This window comes from Stegastes partitus, unplaced genomic scaffold (genome assembly GCF_000690725.1).
Source record: "Stegastes partitus isolate 25-593 unplaced genomic scaffold, Stegastes_partitus-1.0.2 Scaffold2591, whole genome shotgun sequence".
NCBI classification, from domain to species: domain Eukaryota; kingdom Metazoa; phylum Chordata; class Actinopteri; family Pomacentridae; genus Stegastes; species Stegastes partitus.
This window is the reverse complement of record NW_007580322.1, coordinates 7,392-33,129: the sequence shown is the minus strand read 5'-3', so window position 1 is coordinate 33,129 and position 25,738 is coordinate 7,392. Positions and strand designations below refer to the sequence as shown.

The 25,738-nt window shown below is 40.4% G+C and overlaps 2 protein-coding genes across 5 annotated transcripts; both read left to right on the top strand.

Annotated features, from left to right (window-relative positions):
- The first annotated feature begins 553 nt into the window (after positions 1 to 553).
- Positions 554 to 14,320, top strand: LOC103375430 (dixin-A-like). 4 transcript variants are annotated; one of them, XM_008305702.1, is made up of 21 exons: positions 554 to 689; positions 2,100 to 2,229; positions 3,138 to 3,263; positions 3,471 to 3,702; positions 5,317 to 5,418; positions 7,937 to 8,031; positions 8,132 to 8,235; positions 8,828 to 8,911; positions 9,172 to 9,225; positions 9,354 to 9,404; positions 9,525 to 9,629; positions 9,740 to 9,793; positions 9,920 to 9,991; positions 10,173 to 10,244; positions 10,334 to 10,399; positions 10,661 to 10,810; positions 11,683 to 11,746; positions 11,836 to 11,932; positions 12,152 to 12,260; positions 12,650 to 12,729; positions 12,810 to 14,320. In XM_008305702.1, the coding sequence occupies exons 1-21, from the start codon at positions 627 to 629 to the stop codon at positions 12,817 to 12,819; spliced, it is 1,920 nt and encodes a 639-aa protein (XP_008303924.1). In that variant the 5' UTR covers positions 554 to 626; the 3' UTR covers positions 12,820 to 14,320. The 4 variants fall into 4 exon arrangements, with proteins under 4 accessions (XP_008303924.1, XP_008303923.1, XP_008303922.1 ...); XM_008305701.1 differs by lacking the exon at positions 554 to 689 and having other exon boundaries at positions 1,905 to 2,229; positions 7,943 to 8,031; XM_008305700.1 differs by lacking the exon at positions 554 to 689 and having other exon boundaries at positions 1,905 to 2,229; positions 10,664 to 10,810.
- A 549-nt stretch (positions 14,321 to 14,869) lies between these two features.
- On the top strand, positions 14,870 to 24,670 carry dlat (dihydrolipoamide S-acetyltransferase (E2 component of pyruvate dehydrogenase complex)). The gene is made up of 14 exons (XM_008305697.1): positions 14,870 to 15,277; positions 17,110 to 17,211; positions 17,303 to 17,427; positions 17,585 to 17,747; positions 18,460 to 18,586; positions 19,083 to 19,264; positions 20,155 to 20,296; positions 20,433 to 20,500; positions 20,831 to 20,935; positions 21,258 to 21,365; positions 21,468 to 21,586; positions 22,803 to 22,965; positions 23,096 to 23,232; positions 23,316 to 24,670. Exons 1-14 carry the CDS (start codon positions 15,023 to 15,025, stop codon positions 23,443 to 23,445), a joined length of 1,926 nt encoding a protein of 641 aa, XP_008303919.1. The 5' UTR covers positions 14,870 to 15,022; the 3' UTR covers positions 23,446 to 24,670.
- Positions 24,671 to 25,738: the final 1,068 nt, after the last annotated feature.

Here is a 25,738-nt window from a genome sequence, read left to right as displayed (position 1 = left end):
GATATTAAATGAGAAAGCTGATCTACAGGATAATAAAAATTAACGAGAGTCTTACCACAATAGAGACCATTATATTTTGATATCCAGGGAATCGTTTTGTTAATTAATAATAACACTGTAAGGTCGTAGCCTTATTATTTATTATACTCTAAAGTTGATGTATTTTGTGTAATTTTTGTGGGATTTTAACTCTTAATATTTAAATTACTGAGTTAATTCTACACCTTAACATTGTCATAAGCTCAATATTTCAACTTGTTTTGTAATGTATTAAAAAAAATGGAAACTTGACTTTAGTTGACCAGGTGCTTTCCCTCACTTATAGACATTTCCATCACAAATTGGTGCATAAAAATTCACCAAAATGCAGGAAGAGGAAGCGAAAGGCAGTTTTATTGTGAAAGTCTCAACCAGAAGTTGTGCGTGTGGTTGAGGCTGTCTTCACGGCGGGCTCCCAGCCAGAGTAACGGCAGCCCTCTCCTCTCCTCAGATCCCTCAATTGTGTCGGTTTGTTGACGTTTGCAGGAGTACAGCCGTCGTCAGTAACGGGGGTTTGCCCGTTGTTCAGGCTGTTGGTCAGCGAAGCTAGCCGGCCAGCTGGCGTAAATGGGTTTTCGGTGTAGAAGATGATTGCCTCACTCTCAAGAGGAAGTTTGCTGGACGAGGTTCTTCATGGGGGCTTTAATGAGGTAACGGTTACCCGGCGTTACTGGTGTTCGTGTTTGCTAAGTTGAGTTAGCTACAAAATTAGCAAGCGGAGGACAGTTCAATTTGCTAAGCAGTTGAACGTTAACGTGACAACACATGCTAAAAGTCACGTATTTCTGCAGTTTGTCCAGCTAAGTTAGTGTTGACTTTCTGTTAATTTGCGGACGTTATTGTGTAGCGTGGACTAAAATAGTGGCGTGAGTTTAGCTGTAACGTAGGTGTGTGCACTAGTGCTAATACTGTCAGGAAATAACATCAGCATATGGCTTTGGTGTACGTATTTCCTGAGCTATGAAGAAAGCAGCCGAATGGCATCATTAAAATGAACATTTCTCTGTTGTGTGCAAAACGGCTGCGCTCTTTGTGCTGTATCCCGGACGACGGGCTGTCACGTGACCGAACGGGACCGGTGTTGTGCCAAAAAGTGGTCGTCTGCCAAAAACTGAATCCCCTTGCCTATATACACGTACAGCTGCTTTTGTCTGGGTCAGACAGCCATAAAGAAATCGCCTCTTTAGCGACTATACTTAGGCTGTGTCTCTACGTTACTTTACAACTTCTCAGTGCGCTACATCATAACCAGTGCAGCTCTTTTTAACCAGTTGAAATAGCTCTAAAATTTAATTCTTATGTTGCAGCTTTTTCTAGTTTAAAAAAATGATTCTACATTGTTACTGAATTAATATTAATACATCATATTGACTCACTTTAAAGATTGTAGCCCACAGGATAATTGCAACATAGATAGTTTCTTTATTTTATGTAGGAAATTCATCTGAAAGTCATCTTCAATACAGTCTAGTTCTCGAAGGATACTAGAGATGGCAAACAAATGCAGCCTAAACATCAGAAATAATACCATAATATCGCCTACAATCAGCAACGTTATGCCTGATTAGGCCATAAACTAGAGAAATATTGTTGGTTACAATTACAAGATACATTAAAGTTTCACTAACACATCAATTTGCTTTCACCAAGGATATAAAGTTATTTGTATTTGCACCCTATGAGTGTTTGATGCAGATAACAGCAGAAGCAGATCTATGCGAGCTGGACAATAATCAATTTGTGATCAATTTTTTGGCACATCACCAGTAAAGGTGGCATGCAACATGTGAACTACAGGGGGAAAATGACGAACGATGTGATTCTGGACTGAACATGACATCATATGACTGACCTTGCAGAGCAAAAGTGCAATTCTTGACAGGCAATGGGGACAATAGGTTGACCCTGCCCCCCTCTCCCCTGTCCCAATAGAATAAACAAAGGCACTCATTTGTTATGCCATGGTCTCAGCCTTATTTGGCCCCCACCCTAAGCAGTGTGTTTGTGGATGTGTTTGTCTGTGGTTTGTTGGATTTGTGTATCTGATTGATGGATTGCAGCAGCAGCTGGCAGCGTACGTTTCCTGGGTGAACTCTCAGCTGAAGAGGAAACCAGGCCTGAAGCCTATCACAGACCTCAGGCGCGATCTGCAGGATGGGGTGGTGCTGACGCAGCTAATAGAGATAGTTGGTAAATACTCACATGCACATTGTGGTAAAAAAAAGAAAATGTGATTGCCAAAATAATTGAATTAAAAAGCTGACTAGAAGAAAATGAGCAGAGTCCGTGATCTTCTGTCAACTTTTAGGTTTATTGTACACAAAGAAGAGAGTACAAACAAACTGAGCTGGTCTAGATAGCAACTATTCATTGTCCCAAAATACATTAACTTAAATGCAATTCTTCACCCTGTCCAGTGTGTATCATAGGCCTCTCCAAAGAATGATCATCATCTGATCCTCACCTCCTGTCATGAGCTGCATCTCCACATTATATGTTGTGTGGTCAGCTTTGTTTACATTCAGACCTCATACATTCTTTGTTTTATGTACATCTTGTGACTCTGTGGCCTGCAGAATGTCTTCTGACAAGAGTCATAAAGGGCTTACAGAACAAACTCATCAAAGCTTTCTTAGACAGGCCACACATGAACATTCCTCACATATCTTGATTTTTTAACCTTCTGATTATTTATAATCATTACATTTCGTGTGCGTGATTCTATATTTCTACTGAATATTACACATTGTTCATATGGCGTAGATGGTGATATATTTTTTAGACAACATTTTTTAGCTCACATAATGCAGTAACAATGGAGGGAGGATTTTGAAGAAATGTTAATGTGAGGACATAAAACATTTTTCTAATATAATTATTTCATTTACGGGTGGAAATCGTCATCAGTTTGAACATGTGACTGACCATTAATAAGCCAGTTATTTACATGCTCATTAGTAATGTAGCAATTTTAATTTTTTCATTTTTTAAAAGTCGCTTTGTAATGAAAAATGAAAATTGTATTTTCACAATCCCAACTGCACAGTAGTACTGTAGCAGTGCTCATGTGTGTTTTCACATCTCATTCAATTTGGCAGCTGGGGAGGTGCTGGAGGGAGTTTATGTGGCTCCACAGAACAAAGAGGAAAGCCGGAAGAATGTGGAGGAAGTCTTGCAGTTCATTTCCTCCAGACACATACGCATGCCTCACATATCCGCAAGAGGTAAATCACAGAAAATTCTTCGTTTCTCATTATCTACCTCTTTATTTCAGGAGCAAGTGTTCCTAAACTTTTAGGCTCTCTGATTCTGCGTTCTGGTCAGAAAATGTTTTTAACCCCAAAGCTATACACTGTATACTTTTCCATGTGCATGACCAATGTGTCGCTTATCAGGAAAGCTGTGGTCATTTCGTCCTTTTGTTTTCGCAGACATTGTGGATGGTAATCTGAAATCTGTAATGAGGATAATTCTGGCGCTGGCAGCTCACTTCAAACCAACAGCCAATCACAGAATTGCTGCTGGAAGTGGGAGGAGCTTGACAAGAGGCTATGTCAGCCACAACCCTCTCTCTACTGTTGCACTAGCTCAAGGTGCCGCTGCTGCACTGGCATCCGCTCGACATGATGCCTCACTGCCTGCACGGGCCGCACGTATGCACAGGTATGTTGGATGCAAACATTATTGGCAACTGTAAAAATAACATACACATGGACAGAAACTCTTGTCCTACACAAACCACTGTTGATATGGTTTATAACTTGCAGGGGCTGTTGCTCTGTCATCAGCTTACCCGTGGTTTATGGTTTTGGACAGATTTAAGCCTTTGTTGTCTGGGTCAAAGTCGCATGATCCCTTGAACCCTGTGGGCTCTGAAGCTGAGGTCTAAACTGCACCTTTTGCCTGAACCTGGTTGATGTGTCTTGTAGAAAATGCCTCAACTTCTGTAAAGGTCACTCTTTCTAAGATTTTACTCGACCTTTTTCAGACAGATCCTGTTATTGCAGTGGATTGAAAATAAAGCTGCCAACGTGCTTTGATATGATGTGACTGCAACATTTGGAACAGTATTACCTAACTCCTTAAACCTTGGACTTAAAAAAAAAAAAAAAAAAGTCACCCTGAAAAAAATCCCCAAATTTAGTCAGCAGTAATTGTGACACTGAATTTTCAAAATGTACAACCTCTGACTCTTGGATCAGAAACAGTCGTGACAACTTTAAAGTACAGGAAGTCACCGTATTCTTATCACCAGGCCTGAGTGAAATTTGAAAACCCCCAATAAAATCTATTTTTACTTCTACCCAATCAACACTGTAAATCAGAGGGTAAATAACAGCATATAACAGTGACACTGATATTATTGAAGTTGCTCTACAAAAACTGTAACTTTACAAATCTGATGCAATAGAAATGAAGCATAACAAATGCTTACATCCATTTTAGTCACAGTAGTGTGAGGCAGCCTCTTCAGTAAATATGCCGCATTTGACAACCTTGTTTTTATAAGAATACAGTCTGATACCAGAACATAGTGGCAGGGGCTAATGAACTAGACAACTAGCGAGTACACTCTTTCTATCAAGAGAATATTTTCTGAAGAGAAAATTCTTTTCATGTAATGTAATACACTGGTAGAACATTGTCAGTGTTGCTTTAAGTCACCAGAATGATGTCAAGGATAAAAATCCTAGTTATTTGGGTATACAGTATCATTGATAGTGTAATCATTCTCCAATATTGATTAATTGTACAACAGTATGGGATGCTGAACAACAGGGAAATCATCAAAGAACAAAATGCAGTTCTCTAATAGGATGATTAATAACAGACCTCTGTTATAACTGTTAATAACACCATTGACAGTGCTGCAAAATAGATAATACATAATAATAATTCTGCTGATAAGCCATAAGCCATGTCTGCTCTTGCACTACATGATGATGTTAGATGGATGAGACACCTGGTGTTGTTGTCTTTTAGCAGCAGCTTCGCTGTGCTTAATTTGACACCGTAATCAGGTGTAGTTGAGCAGGCAAATGTGTTTTAAACCACTGCAATTACTGCACCCTTTTCTTAAATGCAGCTAAGCTTGTTAGACAGTAAGTGGCAGAGCAACAGCCTCATAGTCTTTGCTGTCCTCTGGTGGACAAATGCAGATCGTCAGTTAGCGGCTTGTCAGCTGTTGAAGTAAGGCTCATCTCTGCATATGTGTCAGCAAAACTAATTCCCAGTTCTTGCTCATGAATAACCTCTGCTTTGTGTGCCATTTTTCAGTGGCTGGGGGTCTGATGGTGGAAAGAATGTGTGTGTTCGTGCACTGGTTGAACAGTATGAAAGAGGAACCCCAGATGAGCAGGACAGTCCTCAGTCTGGAAGGTAATTTGCTTTTTCATAAGCTCAAGGTTAACATTGCAAGTCAGTTGTCATGCAAAGAATTATTTACTTTAATAGTCTGAATTTAAAATGATCTGAGGTAAATGCATCAACTCAACATTTTGTTAACCATGAGATAAAACAGCCTATATTCACACACAATCAGATTTCTTTTATATATATATATGTAGTGAATGTAAGACTGGGCTGGTAAGATTAAGTTGGATGTCACATCTTCAGAAGAAAAATCTAAAACTGACTTCTTAGCACTCTTAAATGCAATATAGACTTTTTAAAAAAATTAATATTTATAATGTCAAAAAGCATTTGCAATAAGCCAAAAAAGTTAAGTTGCCTAAATTTTAGGTAAATGTTTGCGGAATTGATTTTAGCTAATACAAATAAAAGCCAATGAAATGTGATTTTGCTGGCCTAAATTCATCAGAGGCTGTTGCACTTTGTCCAAATGACAAGTGGCAGAATTCTGTAAATAAATTTGCTATTTGTGCATTTTTGTACAGAATATGCTTTTTTCAACACAACTCCATAGTTGGAAGAGAACAAGCTCCACTTTGTTGCTGTCTCTGCTGTATAACTGATTCAGTTCAGTGTATGTTCTTGCCTGCAGTTAATCTTATGTAAGTTCTTATTATCAGCTATGTTTAACAGCAACTTTTCCACACTTCACACTTTGCACACAAGACTGCATTCTGTGATCTGTGTATGCGTGTGTGTGTGTGTCACTGCCTGACAGAGCACATGACTTTGGTCTTGCTACCTCAGACTTCGTCCTGCTGTGTATGTGTGTCAGTTCATAGACATCTGGGCAAAACACAGGCAGATGATAGAAAGGAAATAATCAGCCTTTATTTTCCCCACTCACATGTCTGATTTGCTTGTTTTGTTCCGTGGTGTTCTTTTCGATTGTGACTATGTGCGTTGCAGTTATTTTTGTAGCAATAGAAGTTCTTGTATTTTGGGAGAGACACAGATTCAGCAGCATTTTATAACAACCTGATGCTACCACTGTGTAAGGAGCATATTAGTGAGACACTAACCAGCGGCTGCTGTGGTGGTTACTATGGTAACACTTAGGTAGCTGGAGGGTGAGGGGAGGGGTGTGCCAGTGTGAGGAAAATCGTTATGAGTTTGTCAGGCTGCAGATGCTAGAGCTCCACGGACAAAGTGGAACTTTGACTCTTGGAAGTGTTATGCACAGGTTAACTCAGCTGTAGCCCACTATGGGGGGGACGCAGATTAAATGGTAAGACCAGGCACTGTAAGGCTTTTCCTGAAGTTTGCATGAGTTTATGCTTCTTTCACCATACCCATAGCAATTTTACAGTGCATGAACGCAATGAGAGGAGAGATATTAGATATAGCTTGTGCTTGTACCGTACAGTGTGATTCTCATGTGTTGCTTTTTATAGACTGACTCCATATCTTTCTGTACGATCCCTTCTTTCATATATGAGGCAAAATGTTAGTGAATGGCACTTAGATTGCAAAGATTTGTCAAGAAAATACTGTTTTAACAGCTTCCAACAGTTTTTTGCTTTGTTCATGAAATCAGTCACTTCCAAAGTAGACAGAAAAGTCAGGGCCAATAAGAGAAGCATGTAAGTTAGCAATAAATGATTGTACAATAAAGTGTTATACATGATGTAAATTAGGACTAACTCGTGACAACCCCATTAAATATACTTTAAAACCAAACAGTTAAACTGGTCATTAAGTTGGGGAATGTAAAAAGGAAGGTAGAAAAGAATACCATCTCTTCTGAAATGCTGAGATGAAACTTTATTTTGTCCAGCTGGAAGAAGAGCTTGACATCAGTGAGCCACAGGAGTGACTTGTAAGGACAGAGCAACAGGATAAAAATATATTTTTTTGGCCAGAATGCTGTCAATCTCTACTGTGTTACAAAAGAGGGTAGCTCTTAGCACGCCAAAGTGTTCAAACAGAGAGCAGGCATAGAATTTAAACATGTATTCAGAGTTACAATGTTATTTTGTTTATTACTGTTTTTCTACAAATACACTTTTTTTAAAAATTGAGATGTCACCCAACAAGGTCCAAGTACTACTTTGACCTACTACTACTACTACTACTACTACTGCCTTTTACAAGCTAATGCTATGCAGATAACATGTTACATTTACGCTGTGTATTTGTGTGTTTTTACTTTCAAAGGGGCAGTCTGCGTTGCTGCAGAATGAGGACTGATATTTAGTTAGTTAGCAAATTTATTTAGCATGTGCCAGATTTATTGTCCCGCTGCCCCCTTTCTAGCTGTCCTGTGCACACTTGAATTGTATTGTGTGGATCGGTCTGAACCACTTTGATTCCCATTCACAGAGTCAGGGTTGTTTACGAAGACCACATTATATTTAGACGTGCACTATACGGACAGCCACCGTATTGTGAAGAAATATTAGAATTGTATATTTCACATTTAAATGCAAACATCTTCATCTGTCTTTTGAACAAATTGATTTATCAGTGTTTTGTCCTCAATGAGCCTTAGTTCTGTCAGTCCACTGTCGTCACCAAGAGCTCCACCAGGCGGCCACTCAGACAGACCGCAGCAAGACCACCAGCAGCAGCAGACCAGTGGTAAGTTCTGTCAAGCCACAAACTGACATGCGGTTTGATTAGTAAACCTCAAAAGCTCTCGTTTGGCACGTGCATCACTGTTCAATTTGTGTGCACGTAGTGGAGTCATCTCATGTTGGTGTGGAGACAGCGTGGGAAGATCCTATCAGTGAAACTTTGGAGAAGGAGGTGCAAGAGACCCGTAAAATGGTGTCTGCTTTACAGGTATGTACATGTTAAGGTTTGATTTTGATTCTGGTAACCCCCTGTGTGTAGTTGTCCTTTTTTTCTCCAACTTCAGTACTGAGGTTTCTCTTCTGATATTTTGACATAGGGGACAATTTTTTTTAAAAGACATTTGATTTGGAGCTGGTACCTAAAAATTACCGACAATGAGTTATTCACTGATCTATTTTTTGTCATGGCTTACTGTGCTTATTGAAAGAACCCCTTAGGTGTTTTTTGAGATCTGTCTTTGATAGCGTTAATGCCTCTGGTTTTAGTTGGTCACAACACACTTGATAATGTTTTAGAGAAGAAAACTGGTGCATGGTCATTTCTGAATTGCTTGATTATTGACTCTTGCTTGTTTCTGTAGGGGGGGCGTGGGGCGTGGTGGGATACCATTCCAGTTCTAACCAAATATTGTAGAATTATTCAATTTCCAGTGTTCATTACACACCACGCACACACCTGCACTGTATTCACAACACAACCGACCAGGTCGTGCTTTAACTGGTCACAGCTTTCTGAGCACAGAGACTTCACTCCAAAGTACAAGCTGCTGTCACATGTTGAACTGTTTGCGGTTTCTCAGGCTCTGCTGCTGCATGGTTCGCTCAGTGAGGATGAGCAGGACGTGTCTTTGACTTTGGACCCATGCAACACTGAACAGCAACTGGTAATTAATTTTTTTAACTTCACGTTTTTCTATCTTGACTTCATTTTCTCTCCTCTGTCTGCTCTCTCTCTGTTTCCTGTGGTCCTCTGTCTTTCAACTCTTTGTGTTCAGCGCAGATCGAGTTACTTCTTCTTAGCTGTGTGTGTGTGTGTATGTGTGTGTGTGTGTGGTTGTCAGCGGGTGACACGGATATCAGTTTCCTTTTTTTTCTCACTCTATTGTGGTTCTCACACACATGCCTTCTTTCTCTCTTTTTCCAGGTGGTCATTCGCAGTCGTTTGGATCAGAGTATGGAGGAAGCTCAGGAGCTGAAGGTAAAAAACTATGTAATTTGTTTTCTTTTCAAACTGCGAGTATGTTGTTTTCTTGTTTTGTTAGGAGAAAAGACACTTCTGGAATACACACTGTAATTAATTTTTAATGTATTGTGTTTGGTGTTTAGAGGGAACTGCTGCGTTGTAAGCAGGAGATGAGAAATCTGCAGGGAGTTAAGGTAGGACAAATCCAGGTCGAGAGTTAATTGTTTTATTGCACAGTTGAATATAGTTCTAGTTGTACTTTAGAAAAGTTGTTGGTTAAGGTATTGACTTTCTGTTGGTTTGTTGATGTGCAGGAGGCCCAGCAGCAGAGGCTGTGCACTCAGGAGGCATCAATACTACAGATGAAGCAAGAGCTTCTCAGAGCCAGCATGACACAGGATGAACTCAACAACCAGAATGTACAAAATATATCCACGATTCTTTAACACAATGCACGAAAAAGTGTAGAAAACAGTTTTTGGTAGGTTCTGTGTAATTTAATTCCCTCTCCTGTGAAAATGTGTTGTAGGCAGAGCTACAGTGGAAGCTGGAGGAATGTAACAGGCTGTGGGGTGAATGCAAGGTGAGCTACTCCAATTTGATGCTTTCCTTAGTTTAATCATCCTAACTTGGTGTTGCACAGCATCTGTTTATTAAGTTTGGGCTAAATAACAAACCCCACATTTTCTCTTTGGTTGACTGGGTGCAGAAGGATATCGGGCAGAAGGACAGACTACTTCAGCAATACAAACACAAGCTCGACGAAAGCCAAAAGCTGCAGGTATGCCTCAGGGTATTACAGGGAAGATCAACAAGCAGCAGTGGGCTCAGAAGGTTCTCCTTTTCTCAGATCAGTAGTTAATCATAAACTCCTCATGCAGGACACTGTGCTTAATTCCCCTTCACTTGTTTAGCTGTATATTATTGTGTGTTTAATGACTGATTACGAGTCTCTTTGACAGACTGAATTGCAAAGAGAGCTGGAGCAAAAAAACAGCATGCTGCAGGAGTTCATGAGTCGAGATCTGCAACAGGTAGCGCTGTTTCTATACTAACTCTTTCTGTGCTTAGGTTTTAAGATATACATTACACAACTTTTTCATCCTTCTTTTTTTTTTTAAAGATTCCCACCGGTGCAGAAAACAATGGATACTCTTACTCTGGAAATTCCGCTCCTTCTGTGTCAGGTGTAAGTATTGTCAATGAGCTTATGAACATGAAATCCTAGAACCTTCATTCTATCTTTTCAGAATAGCAGGTTTAAAGAAGTGTGTGTGATAGAGTGCATATGAGCTGTGAATTACCCAGAAGACTCTTGCTTTGTTGTTTTGTATATGACAAAAGTCGGGCAGAACAGGCTTATGATACACAAAAATAGCAGTAAAAGAATGAACAAGCACACAACTGTTGATAAATGTTTGAAAGGCTTTTTGTGTTTGTTCTCTATCAGCAGGCAGAGGAGCTTCAGCTGCTCAGAGATGCCCTTAAGAGTTTGAGGAACAACTTCAGAGACCATGACCCACAGCACCATACACTAGACACCGTGGAACAGGGCATAGTGTCGCTCATCGACAGGCTGCATGTTCTGCACACACACAGGGTACAAACGTGATGCATGCATAAACACACCTGAGTCTTTGAAGCCAATATTCAATGAGAAAAAAATAGATTTTTTTTTTCTTAATCCAAACAGAGTTAAAAAGAGCTATTAAAATGTTTGTACCTCTTTTGTGGGTTAACAGCCAAAACTGTTTGGTGTCACATGAAGTGGTGGTTGAGGCTGCTGTGTAACTGGCATTTACACAGTGGCATTTACAGACATTAAACTGAAAAACTGACTTGTTCTTTTGTCAGCTGATGATCACTTTAAATGTCTTGTGTGGAAAAATCTATTTTTATTGGATTTTGTAGTTATAATCTTGTAGGTGTAAACTAAAAGTTGTTAATATATCAATATGCTTACTTAACCCTTTCCTGTAGCACCCCACGACTATATAGCCTCCCAGCTTACAAGTCAGTTAAAATTTGACTCAAGCTCTACCTCACACCTTATTGATAGTCATCAAGCTTAAATGTATGGTTTATGGTTCTGCCCCTGATGGTCGCTGCTTCCGTGTGAGCCATTCAGAATGAACAGATACCTCACAGTACACTAGGTTTATTTACTTTGTAGAGCTGCTTCGAACTCAAAAGTCTCTCAGCCACAAGCGAAGCTCACTAAATGTTATACCGTTGGCTACAAGAGCAAACACGAGTGTCCTCATGCACTCCCAGCAGCTGAGAAACTGAGTACCGAGTGGATTACTTTTATTTTTTGTGGCAATGTCCCCACAGACATAGGGAAATCCTTATTGTTAGTGTGTTGTGTGGCTAGTGTGACTAATGTGGCCATTAGCTTTGATCATATACCCATAAGTCCAAACTATGTGTAAAATCATGACAAGATGTCCACATTTATGCTAATTTATCCAGGGAAGGGGGAAATCTCCAAGACGCAAAGGTCATCACACAGACTTGGACTCCTGGCCTTCCACAAGTAAGAGGTTCTGTTATGTCCCAGCTACAAATACCTGCATACACAGAATGTTTAGGATTTTACTAACTATGTTTTTTGGTCTATCACAGAGATTTGTCAATCCCACAGTGGTTCCTCTTCTTCTACGAAAATCCTTTATTTTACTGGAAAATCCCCAACACCTTCCATGATCAATATACCGAAGAGGTTAGTGTGTTTGTGTATATTTTTTTATTTGTCAGACATTTATCAGTTTTCATGCCTTATAAGTACATTTGACTTTCAGTTACCAGTCCTCAGTGAGGCTGATAATTCTAACCCATGAAATTAGGCTAGTGGGCCAATGGTAGAAAATTACATAAACAAAATAATGAAAAATGTCACAAGACGTCAAAATGGGAGATTCTCTTTGCTTGCATTGTACAGGCTGGGTGAGGTGACTCTTAAGGATGTTAAGGCAGCTGTTGATCGAGAGGGAAACTTCAGGTACCACTTCAAAGCCCTGGACCCAGAGTTTGGCACTGTGAAAGAAGAGGTACGAGAAGGCAACGGCATGCTTGTGCCATGTTAACAGGGATATATTAATGTTAAGAGGTCTGATCTAGTCATATTTCTGCTTACTGCTTTATTAAGTCTGGCTTTTATGGAAAAGTGAGCAGGGACACATCAAATGCTGTTAGATTAACGGAAAGAAGTTCACATCTCAAAGGGGCTGTAAATAACAGGATAGTGATAGTAAGTTTGGTATTCCCTGCTGACAATGAAAACTCTGTTTTGTTTTGTTTTGGGGCAAAAGTTGCTGCACATACTAAATACTCCCAATGTGAAGCACTAACCTGTTTTTTACTACAATCTAAAGATGACGGGATGAAATATTGTGAATGGCCATACATGAAGACAACATTTCTTGGTGTCTCTGTGCAGGTATTCATGGATGGGGCAATCGTTCCAGGCTGGGAAGGAAAAATAGTGGCCTGGGTAGAAGAGGACCGTGGTGAGGAAAGGTAACAGCATATTAAGTCTGTGTGTCTCTTTTTTTCTGTCATTCTCAGTGCTAAGTAACCCATATTCTTTTCTGCCATAGGCCATTGTAAGCTGAGGAGCCATGACACTTCCTGTTTTTGCTCCTGGTTGCTCTGATCCCAGAGGCACATCAAGGCAACTGTACACAACAAAGGCACAAGTGGACACTTTCTTAGATTGGACCTATTAGCATAGCACTGTAAGACTTGTCAGCAAGAGATTTAGGTTGATCAGGATCAGCTGGTCCCAAACCAAACTGATGGCCCTGCTCACTCTGGAAATAGCGTGAATCTGTAACTGACCTCTGGAACATCGGAACTCAGTGCCTTCGGAAGGAAAGCTATTTCCATCATGTGCTTATTAACGCCAGGTTGTATCAAAACTGGACTCAAAAATAGTCAGAAACAGCTGAGGCAAGAAGTTTGCAGGGAAAGTGACATGTTCCAGTGTGTGCTATCATTTTTCATTCCTAGTGCATTATTGTGTTTTTTCAAGGCAGACACACAGCACCAGATTACATGCTAGAAATACTTATTGTCCACTGTTATTTAGTCAGGTACATTTGAGTCTTTATTGTGAATGTAAAGTGAATATATACAGTGTTACCTACTATTGTAAGAAATAAGGAAAAAAATGGGTTAGAAACAAAATACCACTTATTTAATACAAGTGTTAGAAGGACAGAAAAGGTCATTGTCAGAAAAAAAAAATTGTCATTTTGTTTTAGTGCTACACAAGCTACTTAGTAAAAATGGGGATAATGGTCATGCGGTGCTGTCTGAACAGAAAGCTCTGTTGTTTTAAAAAAAAGAAAAGAAAAAAAAAGGAGAGAAGACTTCATTGTATTTCAGACTAAATGGGACCCAAATCCAGATGTGGGTTTTAATGTCAACCTGTATCACACCAGCAAGCTCAAACTGACCTGCTGTCAGTGAGTAGAAACTATACTGGAGCTTTGATGTTCATGAAGAGATTCAGACAAACAGCACGCTTTTTTTTTTTTTTTTTTACTTTACGAAATTGTTTTGTAAATTTGTGTTTTCACCATATCCTTAAATATCTGAAGTTTAGGACTCTTTATTTCTTTAAAGAGATATTATGAGACGAGAATGCCTCTACTCCTGTTAAAATGATGCCGTGGATATGAATTTTATGTCAGAGGTTTGATGAGACTTTTGTTCTGCAGCTATTAGCGAGCCTACTATTTATGGTGCGAATGTGTGTGTGCATGTGAATGTATGTTCGTGAGCCGAAAGTGACTATCACACGTTTTCTTTTCACTCTGCTTCTATCTTCCCATTTGGGATCAATGCGTTTGCCTTCACTAACAAGCCAACTGAAATATGCATCAGTCTAGTTATTACGTTCAATCTGAATGCCAAGACTGCCTGTACTGTAAAATGTACAATTTGCTGATGAGATGGTTATTAAGCATTTGTGTTGTTTACAGCTATTTTTTTGCAAAAAAAAAAAAGTATACTGTCTGTTGAAGACAAATGATCAAAAACGCCTTTTGTTGAATGTTAGAAAGACAGATGTTTTGAAATAAAACACAAGTTTGTTTTTAAAAGATGTCAGTGTTCTTGTTTTTATGGTGCATCTACATGTTTCTGAATATTTTATGGGCTGGACTGGCATTGTCATTAAAAACTCATGCAGTCAAACAAAGCCAGCTCAAACTCATAGAGCTTTATCTTAAATTCTTGTCAGGAGGAATATGTGGAATTCATATGTGTGATTTCCATTTCATTAAACAGTGCAGCAAAAAAAAAACAAACAAGCAAAAAAAAAAAAAAAAAAAACATGCAGCAGTATAAGCTGTATAGTTCATGACAGACAGATTCATTCATTGTACACCATGTGCTGTTACTGTCAATGTGCTCTACGGTCAAATATTTGCTGCCACCATGCGGTCTCTGTAGTAATTGCAGTCCTGTATAACCTGTATAGTTTCTAACTTGAAGCAACACGTGTGTATTTTTTTTTTTATTCAATGGAGTTATATTAGGTTTTTTAGGCGGTGGTGTTTTTTTTTTGTTCTTCCGTGATTGAAATTCGAATGACCACCATTTTACGACACCTCCTTCGACTTGACGGCAGGACACGGAGCCGTAAAGCGTTGTGTTTTGGACAGGGGGAGGTCATTAGAAAGTGAGCAGTGAGCTCGGCCAGGCTGTTGGGGCGCAGAGAGACTCGGTACCAGCGTATCTCTGATGCCGGTTGGAGGCAAATACATTATTTAACCGCTCCGTGTAGTGTTACAACCGCTGCGACATGCTTCGTCTAATCCTGCGGCTCAGGCCTGCCTCCAGGCTCCCCTGTCCCCGTGCCCTCCCGACCGGGCCTGCTGCGCTCGGCTCCCGCTCCATACGCGGAACCGGTGGCGTGAGGCGGCTGCACTGCGGAGCCGGGTCTCGGGCCGTGTCTCTGGGCTCAGGCTTCAGTCACAGAGCGACTCTCCTGCGGTGTTCCCAGCTTGCAGGCGGCTGTCAGAGCAAGCGTTTCTACAGCCTGCCGCCGCACCAGAAGGTAACCGACCGGCTTTCAGGTTGCTATAGCACCGCTGCTCACCGTTACTGCTAGCATGACCTCCCCAGCTAGCATGAGAGCTGCTCGGTACATCTCAGAGCTGTCACTGCTTTAAAGGTTAAACCCGGGCGGTAGAACGAGTCGTTGCAGATGGTTTAAACTAAACTGTAGCATCAAATTCTACAAACATTATGTGTCTTAAGTTGCAAAATCAGTGCTCCCGTTAGTGATGGTATGTGGCACCATAGGAATGTGGTGTTCCCACATCGAGCTTTAATATGCATTTAATTGAGTTGTAGACGTTCAGCTCTGGGTCAGAAAGTGTCCCCATGTCCCAACACAATCACTGTGGTTGCTGTCATCTCAATCTTTTCCATTATTTAGTGTCTTTTGAGGCATTCAGGTAACACTTTAGCTGAACTGTGTGAATAGCTCTTTAATGGGATCTCCTCTCTTTAGTGTTGACACGAGCTGACAATTGTACCCAAAGGATGGGGGGCACTGGGGGTTCCAGTACTATAAAACCAGCAAAATCAGGCTGTTTTCTTATGTCATATTTATGTCACGTCTTGCAAGTACATTTATTGATTGACTTGCCTAGTGCTGTGCCACATTTTACTACTGCATACTTATTTTAAACAGGTTTTACATATACAGTGTGTTCACTGGGAAGGTGGCCACATTAAGTGTACTTTCAAAGCCAGTATGTTGATTATAGAGGGGTCATTTGATTAATACTATTCTCCTCGTAGATGCAATACGCATAGGAACTGAAGGAGCTCATCACAGCTGCACAAATTTAAACCTAGTTGGTGGTAAAGAGTAACACATTTAGTAAAAAACAAACATTACTGTGTGTTCATGTTATTTGCTGTTGGATAAAATAGTAAAGAACCTTTTATTCTTGTGTACTAAATCCATACACTCCCTGGCCTCGTTCTTAGGTTCACCTGTGGAATCTAGTGCAATAGCTCTGCCCTAAATATCAGTTTGACAGACCTACTACACTTTCAGTTTCAGTTTTTGTTGGCAAAGTCAAAATGATGGGTGACATATATGAAAATATAAGTCTGCTTTGTAAATTGGTGGACAAAATGTTAGGAACACATTAGAATGTCATACAGTCCAGTACATCTCCAACACCCCCGAAGTAGTAGGTAAAGCAGAATCATCATCAAAAACTGAAAATGTATAGCATGTGCTATTTAACTGGGGCATACCATTTATTATTCTTAAAAGTAATATTAGTGTTATTGTAGATTCTGTTTATTTCTGTATTGTTTTTATTTCATTTGTTTTAAGTGTTGAAAACTAAGCTTGCTCTTTATTGTGTAGGTTTCCCTGCCACGGGTGTGACCTTTAATTTTCCAGTATGTGCAGCTGTTAAGTTTCTTTCCAATTTTTTAAAATTTAAATCTGAGATGTGCAGCCTGATTCCTAATTCCTCCTGTCGTGTCTCTGTTTTTACGTAAATCTGTTCGAGAATCACTCTACGAGCCTTTGTCTGTCTCTCCACCAGTAGCACAAGTTTATCTCTGTTATCAGATTTTACTTGACCTTAAAAGCTACCATAAAAAATCACAGATGTGATGAAATGTAGTATCTATGTCATTTATTAAACAGTGGAATGAGGAACATTTAACAACTGCAGTTACAACACTGGCCATTTGGCAGTATTTCCAATGCCCCATTTTGAAACCCTGGTGAGGATACTGACCGTAACATGACAGTGGTGATCTGTTGTTATTTTTGAATGATCCCCAGATTAAATATGGCACTTGCTCATAACTGATGTGTTCTTAAACTCCTAAAATTTGTTTGCTGTTCATCAGGTGGAGCTTCCTGCACTGTCACCCACCATGCAGACGGGAACGATCGCTCGCTGGGAGAAGAAGGAGGGAGATAAAATTGCTGAGGGTGATCTCATAGCTGAGGTGAGGAGTTTTGTTTGTGTAAATCTGTCCCCACATTATTGTAGGAAATCATCACTTTATGCTTTTTTTATTGTGTTCTCTGTCTTTGTAGGTAGAGACGGACAAGGCCACTGTAGGTTTTGAGATGTTGGAAGAGTGCTATCTGGCAAAGATTCTGGTTGCTGAAGGGACCAGAGATGTCAACGTTGGAGCAGTTATCTGCATCACAGTTGACAAGTTAGTACCAGTTGTTTACATCAATGTTTAATAGCATTATTAGTTTTCTTGCTGCAATAGTATGACATTACTGTTACGACTAGGAGACCCACCTACGACTAAAGTATCCTTTGCATAAATTTATATCCAATGCCTGTGTGTGTATTTTCCCCTGCAGCCCCGACTTGATCTCTGCCTTTAAGGATGTAACGCTGGACTCAATCAAATCAGCTGGATCCGCTCCTTCACCTGCCGCCTCTGCTGCTGCTCCTCCTCCTCCTCCTGCTGCTGCTGCTGCTCCTCCTGCAGCCCCAGGCAGCTCTTACCCAACACACATGAAGGTAGGTGCGCTCTTGCGTAGACAACGCACAGTCAGGTACGAAGTAGTAAGAGTCATGCCATGTAGACTCTGTTTACTGTCACTGTGCTCTGTAGTCATAGCTGTAGTTTCATCAGGGTTGTCCAGTCACTCTGATAGTATGTGACAGCATCATTGCTTGTGTGTGTGTGTGTGGGCAGAGAAACAGAACTGACTTGTTTGGTGCCCCTATGCAGTGTTCTCTCTGATGTTGTGTCAAGGTTTTTCTTTGAGTTGATCGGCCACTTGATAAATCCCCTGAGGTGTAACATTAAAAGCTGCCATGTGTAGAACTGATTTGTGATTGTTTTGTTGTTTCTGTTTGAAAGACCTTTTTTTTTTTGAGGGCTTTTGTGTCATATCTAGCTGTCCACATTGCCATTGTTTCCAAGTATTAAAAAAAACAGAGAGGAAAAAAAAGGATTGAAGTCAGGCAATTTCATCATGGAGCCAGAGTTTAGAAACTGAGAAAATCTTTAATTTGTTACAGGATGCTCAGAAAGTTTCCATGTGCAGACGTGAACCATGGCTGCTGCTGTTACATCATTTAGGCCTTTTAGATCTGTTGTAAAGACTTCAGGAGCCCTCACAGCGCTTTTTACAAGTTTGTAGTCCCAAGTGAGCTACGAAGATTTCATCTCTTTTTCTGGACTTGTGTTGCTCACATTCGTGTGTGTTTGATGTGTGTGTTACAGATCACACTTCCTGCTCTATCTCCCACGATGACGATGGGAACAGTACAGCGCTGGGAGAAGAAGGTTGGAGAGAAGCTCAGTGAAGGAGATCTGCTGGCTGAGATTGAAACTGACAAGGCCACCATCGGTAAATCAAAAGTGATTTCAACACCTCGGTCCTGGTGTATTTGCTCTGTCAGAGCCTCTTTTTTTTTTTACCCACAGTGCACTACAGATCATACTGTACTCTAAACCCTAGAAGCTGCCAACTGGTTTGAAGGCATGTTGTTGTCTTCATGAAATGGCCAAAATTATAACATTTTTCAGAACCAGAAACTGTAGAAAGTGAGAATTATCAGACTTTGAACTAGTGTGGACACAAATTTAAAATGTACGTAATAAAATATCTACAGTATGAAGAGTCACTATTTTTTTCACTTGGAAAAATGTTCCATATATAATGACTCCAGTTTTTTTTAGATTCTGTAAAATAAGTAATCAGAGAACTCTAAGTGTAGTTTTTTTTTTCTTTTCCTATGATTTATAGCATTATACCTTATTATACTATCTGTTTCAGTTGTTTGTTATGCTGATGACCGTGACGGAAAAGCCTCACCGTATTCCTTCCATATGTTTGTGTGCAGGCTTTGAGGTCCAGGAAGAAGGATATTTGGCTAAAATTATGGTGGCAGAGGGAACTCGGGATGTTCCCCTTGGAACGCCACTCTGCATCATTGTGGAGAAGGAAAGCGACATTGCTGCCTTCAAGGACTATGTAGAGACTGGGGTGGTTGACGTTGCCGCACCACCTCCAGCTCCAGCACCGGTGAGACACACAGAAAGCTTGGATTTCCAAATATAAGTGGATGTTGTACCCAAAAACTGAATTTTGCCATTATTAATGGAAAAAAGTATTCCAATCTTTTACGTCAGCAAAAGTACCAGTACAGCATTTAAAAAAACTCTATTACAAGTAAAAGTTCTGCATGAAAAATCGTACTTAACCAAAAGCGCACAAGTATGAGCAGCAAAATGTAACTACAGTATTAAAGTACTGGTTTGGTCCCTCTGACTGATATTTTATTATATATGACATTTTTAGATTATTATTAATACAGCATCAGTGTGTTACTGTTTAAGCTGCTGCAGGTTGAGCTAGTTTAACCTACTTTACATACAGTGTTATATACAGGGACACCACATGGATCTGAGTGGTTGTGAGGTGATTTATGGGAGTGGAACAAAGAAAAAACAAGGTTCTGATGCACATATCTGTTTTCAGTTTTTAGATTTTTTCTGTAATCCTTCTATTTTTTAGAGCTGTTAGCAGTGCATACACATCTGGAATATGACCTTGTGTTACTCTGCTTTTTGTAAGACATCAGAAGTCAAAAAGGGTGGAAGCTACTGGGTTGATCTTTAGCAATAAGCTATATTTGAAAAGTTAATTCAGTTGTGTAAAACCTTCATCTTAAAATCTAGTAAATGTAGTGGAGTAGAGAATACATCATTTCCTCTAAAATGTGATGAATTGGAAGTATAAAGTAGCATAAAATTAAATTTCTTTCAGGATTGATAAAGTTTTATCTTATATTAAAAACTCATGTAAAGTACGTGGACATAAAAAAATGCATTTATGTAGAGTTCCTGAGTAAAGTGCTTTTCACCATTACCAGTTTTAAGATTGCTTAACAGCATTTTGTGTTCATGTTGCAGGTTGCAGCTCCAGCTGCTGCAGCCCCCAGTCCTGCTCCAGCAGCTGCTGCCCCAGCGGCGCCCAGGAAGGGCCGTGTGTTCGCCAGCCCTCTTGCCAAGAAACTCGCTGCTGACAAAGGCATTGACCTGGCGCAGGTCAGCGGTAGGTAACCAGGACATGTGTGACTCTAATGTAACTTAGGAGAACATTTTTTTGTAATTCTGATGAAATACTAAATGCAGAGCGAGGAAAAGTGCTAGAATATTTTTTTTTATACATAAATATGTTTTCTGTTTAGGCTCTGGTCCTGATGGACGCATCACCCGGAAAGATATCGATAGCTTTGTTCCTCCAAAGGCTGCACCTGTAAGTGAAGCCCCCACTATTCAGTAGTTGTATTTATTATTATGCTGTTTGGTATCTATAGAGGTTGTGGTAGAACAATTTGTTGTTTAATTATTGTTGTTATAAACTCATCAACATGCAATTCATGCCTGTTTGGTATGTTTTTAAAGTGATATACATTTCTTTTACTTCATTACATACTGAATTTCTTCAGGTTCTATTCTGGCAAATAATCAAGATTATGATTTTTGCCCATTTTGTCCAAACTTTGAAAGTTTTGTATTACACTGTATGTGCCTCAGTTTTTGTTGTAATTTGTTTTGATGCAAATGAAACCACGTCCATTGGCAGGCTGTAGCTGCTGCTCCCACTCCAGCTGCTGCTCCATCTGCTCCTACACCTGCTGCAGCACCAGCTGGGACCTTCACTGACATCCCTATCAGCAACATCCGCAAGGTGAGAGCCAACACACACCGGACTCCTGGTGGTCCGTTATATTCCATGATGACATCCTCCCTTACTGAAGTTCCTCTACTGGCGGTCGGGTACAAGTCATGACAGGTTCCTTCTATGCAGGCTGCGATGCTGGTGTATTGAGTGCTTTGAGGCAAACGTCCTGAGGAGTTTTCACAGTGTAGCTCTGTTATCTCTGACCTGTGCTTCCACATTTTGGCCTGCAGACAGACACTCTATTTATCACAACTCCCAACACACCTCATTCCTCTCCACGATGAATTATAGCTCACAGCTGAAGTGCATATATTTGTGTCTCCTGCAGGTCATCGCTCAGAGGTTGATGCAGTCCAAGCAAACCATCCCTCACTATTACTTATCTGTAGATGTCAACATGGACCAAGTGCTTGAGCTTAGAAAAGAGCTCAATGTGGTGAGTTTATGCTTGTAAATGGACATGTAATGCAATTTGTTTTTATTCCTGAGCTAGGATAATGATTTCCTGTGTTTCATAAACAACCTAATCTCTTTACAGGAGGTGAAAGCCCAGAATATCAAACTTAGTGTGAATGACTTCATCATCAAAGCCAGCGCTCTGGCCTGCCTCAAGGTTCCTGAGTGCAACTCCTCTTGGATGGACACGGTCATTCGCCAGTGAGTAAACACACACCAACAGGTTATCCAAACACATACACATGTTGTTTGGTTCCAGTAAACAGTAAGCTGGAAAAATACTCTCCTGATTCATGGACCTGCTGATCTTGCTCAGCAGTCTCTCTCTGGTTATAAATTTGCTCATTATCACTCACAATCTTGGGAACATTTAGATGACCTTACAGTCAGCGTTTCCCATTAAGTTCCTAGCTGTCATTTAAATGAGAAACCATGTTGCTTTAATCAGGGTGGGACATTACAGAAGCCTGATTTCCACAGGAAGAGGAGAATATCTCTACCACATGCACGCAGAATTAGGTTTCTTGAATGCTTTTTGCATGTGAGCATGGGCCAAGTTTCTAGGTAACATGCATGCTTGCTCTTGGAGAAGCTCAGGAAGTTGTCACCAGCAGGAACAGTGAAACAGCAACCGAAAGCATAAACAACGTCAGTGTGTGGACACATGAACCTGACGTCCAGTCTTGTTACTGTGGCTGCATTTGAGCAGAATGATTCATCCTTTCATTGGTGTGGAGAGCTGCAATGATTAGCAGATTGAATTGATTACTTGTGAAGTATTAAATTAATTTTGAACTATTTTAACAATCAGTTTGAGTAATGGTTTTGCAGAAAAAATAAATTCATCAAAGTCTCTAAATCCAGTAAACTGAATATCTGTAGGTTTTGACAAAGCAAGACACTTGAAGATGTCATCTTGGGTTTTGGGGAAACACTTATTGACATTTTTCTCTATTTTCTGACATTTTAAAAACCAAACAAATAATTGATTAATTGATTGAAGCCGAGTGTTGTGGAGGATGTGAGCAAGCTCATGTATATTTTGCAGTGTATGAAAATGCTTTATACATTACCAGAATTCTTCCAGTAATCAGGTTACTGATGTGCAGTGGATGTTCAAGATAATGTGACATTAGTGTTTAAGCATAATTGTTCCATGGTTCACTCAGTTATTAAAAGAAAAAAAAAAGACCAATGAAGGAGAGGATACAACAGAAAAACAGCAGTATTGTAAGGCTAGAATATTAATGTGACCTATTTGTTGGATATTTATCTCTAATTGAGCAGCTTCACAGTTCTGCCAGAAGAGGGCACTCTAAGCTCAGACATTTTTTCAACTCGTCTCACTGCAGAAGCAAAGTCACATTGACCAGATGAATGTGCTGTCCTCAGTATTGACTTATTTTAATTTGTCCAGGAATCATGTGGTGGATGTGAGCGTAGCAGTGAGCACAGCCAACGGTCTCATCACGCCCATAGTGTTTAACGCCCACACCAAAGGACTGGCTGCCATCAGCGCCGATGTGTCCTCTCTCGCTGCCAAAGCCAGAGACGGCAAACTGCAGCCTCATGAGTTCCAGGTAGAGCGCATTATCTCACTCTGTGGGTATACGCATTTAATCTGGGATGTGGGATATGCAAATTTCATCTATTAATAGTGAACTAACAAACTGGAACATTCCTCCTAATTGTGCTATTTCTTTCCACCAGGGAGGTACGTTCACAATCTCTAATTTGGGGATGTTTGGCGTCAAGAACTTCTCAGCGATTATCAACCCTCCTCAGTCCTGCATCCTCGCTGTCGGAGGCTCAGAGAAACGGCTGATGCCCGCTGACAATGAGAAAGGGTCAGTGTCGTGATAGGAATATTTCAACTAGCTGGACGGACTTAAAGCTGGTATCTAATGCAGTGTGCGTTTGGCTTTGGCAGGTTCGACGTGGCCAGCATGATGTCGGTGACGCTGAGCTGCGACCACCGGGTGGTGGACGGGGCGGTCGGCGCGCAGTGGCTCGCAGAGTTCCGCAAGTTCCTGGAGAAACCCGTCACTATGCTGTTGTGATCAGACTGTACTGCCATTAAACTGCAGCGACGGGCAGAGGCCTCTCACTGAAGTGATCTGATTGGTCTAATCTGATATGGATCCTCCTGTGATTGGCTGAGCTGCCAACAGGTCACTCCCAGTTACCCTGAAGGAGAAGAGGCAGAACTCACTCCGCTTACATGTCTGTCTCGCTGCCTCTCCTGTCTCTCTTTCTTTCCTCTCGCTCTGTCTCACTCATACTATTTATTGTGGCCCCCCATCTCACGAGAGACCGGAATTAGGTATTTACCCTAGAATAGATTGGCAATGTGTCACTAAAACAACGATAACGCTTTACAAAGGGAAGTGTTACATGTCAAACCAGCGGGCACATGTATCCCACAATTTGTGTGTGTGTATTTCTACACACTTCTATCTGTGAATTTGATAAAGAAGACGGGAGGTGCTGCTGTTTGTGGTCTTTTAAGTAAGTGGTTGTGATTTTTGCTCGCTTACAAGACAGAATGAAGGAGCTAAATGTACGTTAATGTTGAGATGCACACAGTTCAGATTTACACACACACACACGCCTCCCTGTTCAGTGGCCACACACAAAATGGAAATATTTAGCGTGTTTTCTGTGGATTGATGCTACAGTGTGTATATTCTTCACTGTGAATGGACACAGTGCTGTACATATTTATGGTGGTGAGCTGTTTGGTTAAAGTAACCAAGCTCCGGGTCGACCTCACCATGAAATTTAATAACTGTATAGTCCTGATTGATTACAGACGCTCTTAAAAGGAAATACTGAATGGTTTTGCCAATTCTCTCTTCAGTGGGGATGTTTTATTTTCTAGTCTTGGGAATATTCTGTATCTCACAGCTGAAACGCACAAAGCTGGTGTTGGATGTCATTACAATAAATTGGGAGAAGTCAACCTTGTGCCATAGGCTCTTTGGTTTTAGTTTTTAAAAGTTAAATTTACTGTGTGTTTCTACATGAGTGCAATTAAGAAAAGAAACTTGATTTGTGATCACAAAACATCTAAAACATTTGGGACATTTCTAAACTACTAACCTGCTTTACCTTTTTTTTTTTTTTTTTTTAAATGTTATTACTGCTTACCAAACAGATAACATAAGTGCTAAACCTTCAGTCAGCCTCCTTGTACATCTCTTTTTCCAGTATCTCAGTCAGCTGTCACTGCTGATTCATGCAGACCCACACACAATAAACAAAAAAATCCACAGCACCTGAAAACAGGCTCAGACTGCCTCCTTATTCCTTAACAATATGTTGTTTTTGATGTGATTTGCAAAAATAGCATATTCAAGCACACATGTATTAATTATTTTAATCTTTATTTTGTATCAGCAATATGCACAATCCCCAGAGGGACATGTATTTAAATTTTAAGAGGGGAAAGAGAGGTGACAGGAGTCCAAACAAGCTGCAGCAGGAAAATGAAAACGGCTTGTATCAGTTACAGAGGTGACATTACAAAAGGTCAAGTCTGAAAGCTTGAAAAGGTCACATGTTACTTTCCTACATTAGCTCAAGAATCTGCATTTAGTCAAAACATAACTTTTTTCATTCTTATTTTTGAAGCTGCGTCATATCTGAGACCGACTCTTCTTCAATTTGGAACTAATTTACTTGCTCGGTAGAAACCATCCGTCTGCTGCAGTCGCTCCTGAAGTCGTCATGGTGCTCGTACGTGTGAAACCATTTACTCGTGTTTCCATATGACGCTCATTAAATTTGACATTTTGACTGGCTTGAATTTCGACCCTTGTGGCGTAACTGTTAGCCGACATGCGACGTTTGGTTGTGAACTTAACATATTTGGATGATCACTGGGGAACTTGGCAGGCAGATCCACTTATGTGGGTCATGAATAACTAACACGCTTTATGTAAATCCATCAGAAAAGCAGCTATGACGGCATTTTGTTTAGCCCGTAGGTGATAACTGGAGGATGTCCTTATCACCAGATGACTTGCTGCTAGTGTCAGATACTTGTCTTTGAACATTTCTACACACCAGTGACAACCTCAGATCTTTCAGTGCCTCGGATCCTCCAGTCACTGTACAACATCGGGTCCAGAACCGCAGCATTTCTCACGGAACAGAGCTGATTTGGGTTTCTCGGGTGGACAATGTGTGTTTTTGACTGATATTATGTAATAATCCATCGAAATAGTGAAGCAGGTTTGAGTGAAGGGATTCATTTGTCTTTTATTCTGGAACAAAGCGGTTGTTTAATCATTATGAGATCAGTCATTTTTAGCATGACTTAGTGTAGAAATGCTAAAATTAAATGTTGGC

What these genes read in the sequence shown, in the direction of transcription:
- LOC103375430 (XM_008305698.1), top strand. Translation starts at nt 2,001, where the DNA reads ATGGTCTCAGCCTTATTTGGCCCCCACCCTAAGCAGTGTGTTTGTGGA. An exon ending in AAATGGTGTCTGCTTTACAG is followed by an intron (nt 8,236 to 8,827) that starts GTATGTACATGT and finishes GCGGTTTCTCAG; the next exon opens with GCTCTGCTGCTGCATGGTTC. An exon ending in TTGGCACTGTGAAAGAAGAG is followed by an intron (nt 12,261 to 12,649) that starts GTACGAGAAGGC and finishes GTCTCTGTGCAG; the next exon opens with GTATTCATGGATGGGGCAAT.
- dlat (XM_008305697.1), top strand. Translation starts at nt 15,023, where the DNA reads ATGCTTCGTCTAATCCTGCGGCTCAGGCCTGCCTCCAGGCTCCCCTGT. An exon ending in AGGGTGATCTCATAGCTGAG is followed by an intron (nt 17,212 to 17,302) that starts GTGAGGAGTTTT and finishes CTGTCTTTGTAG; the next exon opens with GTAGAGACGGACAAGGCCAC. An exon ending in TTAGAAAAGAGCTCAATGTG is followed by an intron (nt 21,366 to 21,467) that starts GTGAGTTTATGC and finishes ATCTCTTTACAG; the next exon opens with GAGGTGAAAGCCCAGAATAT.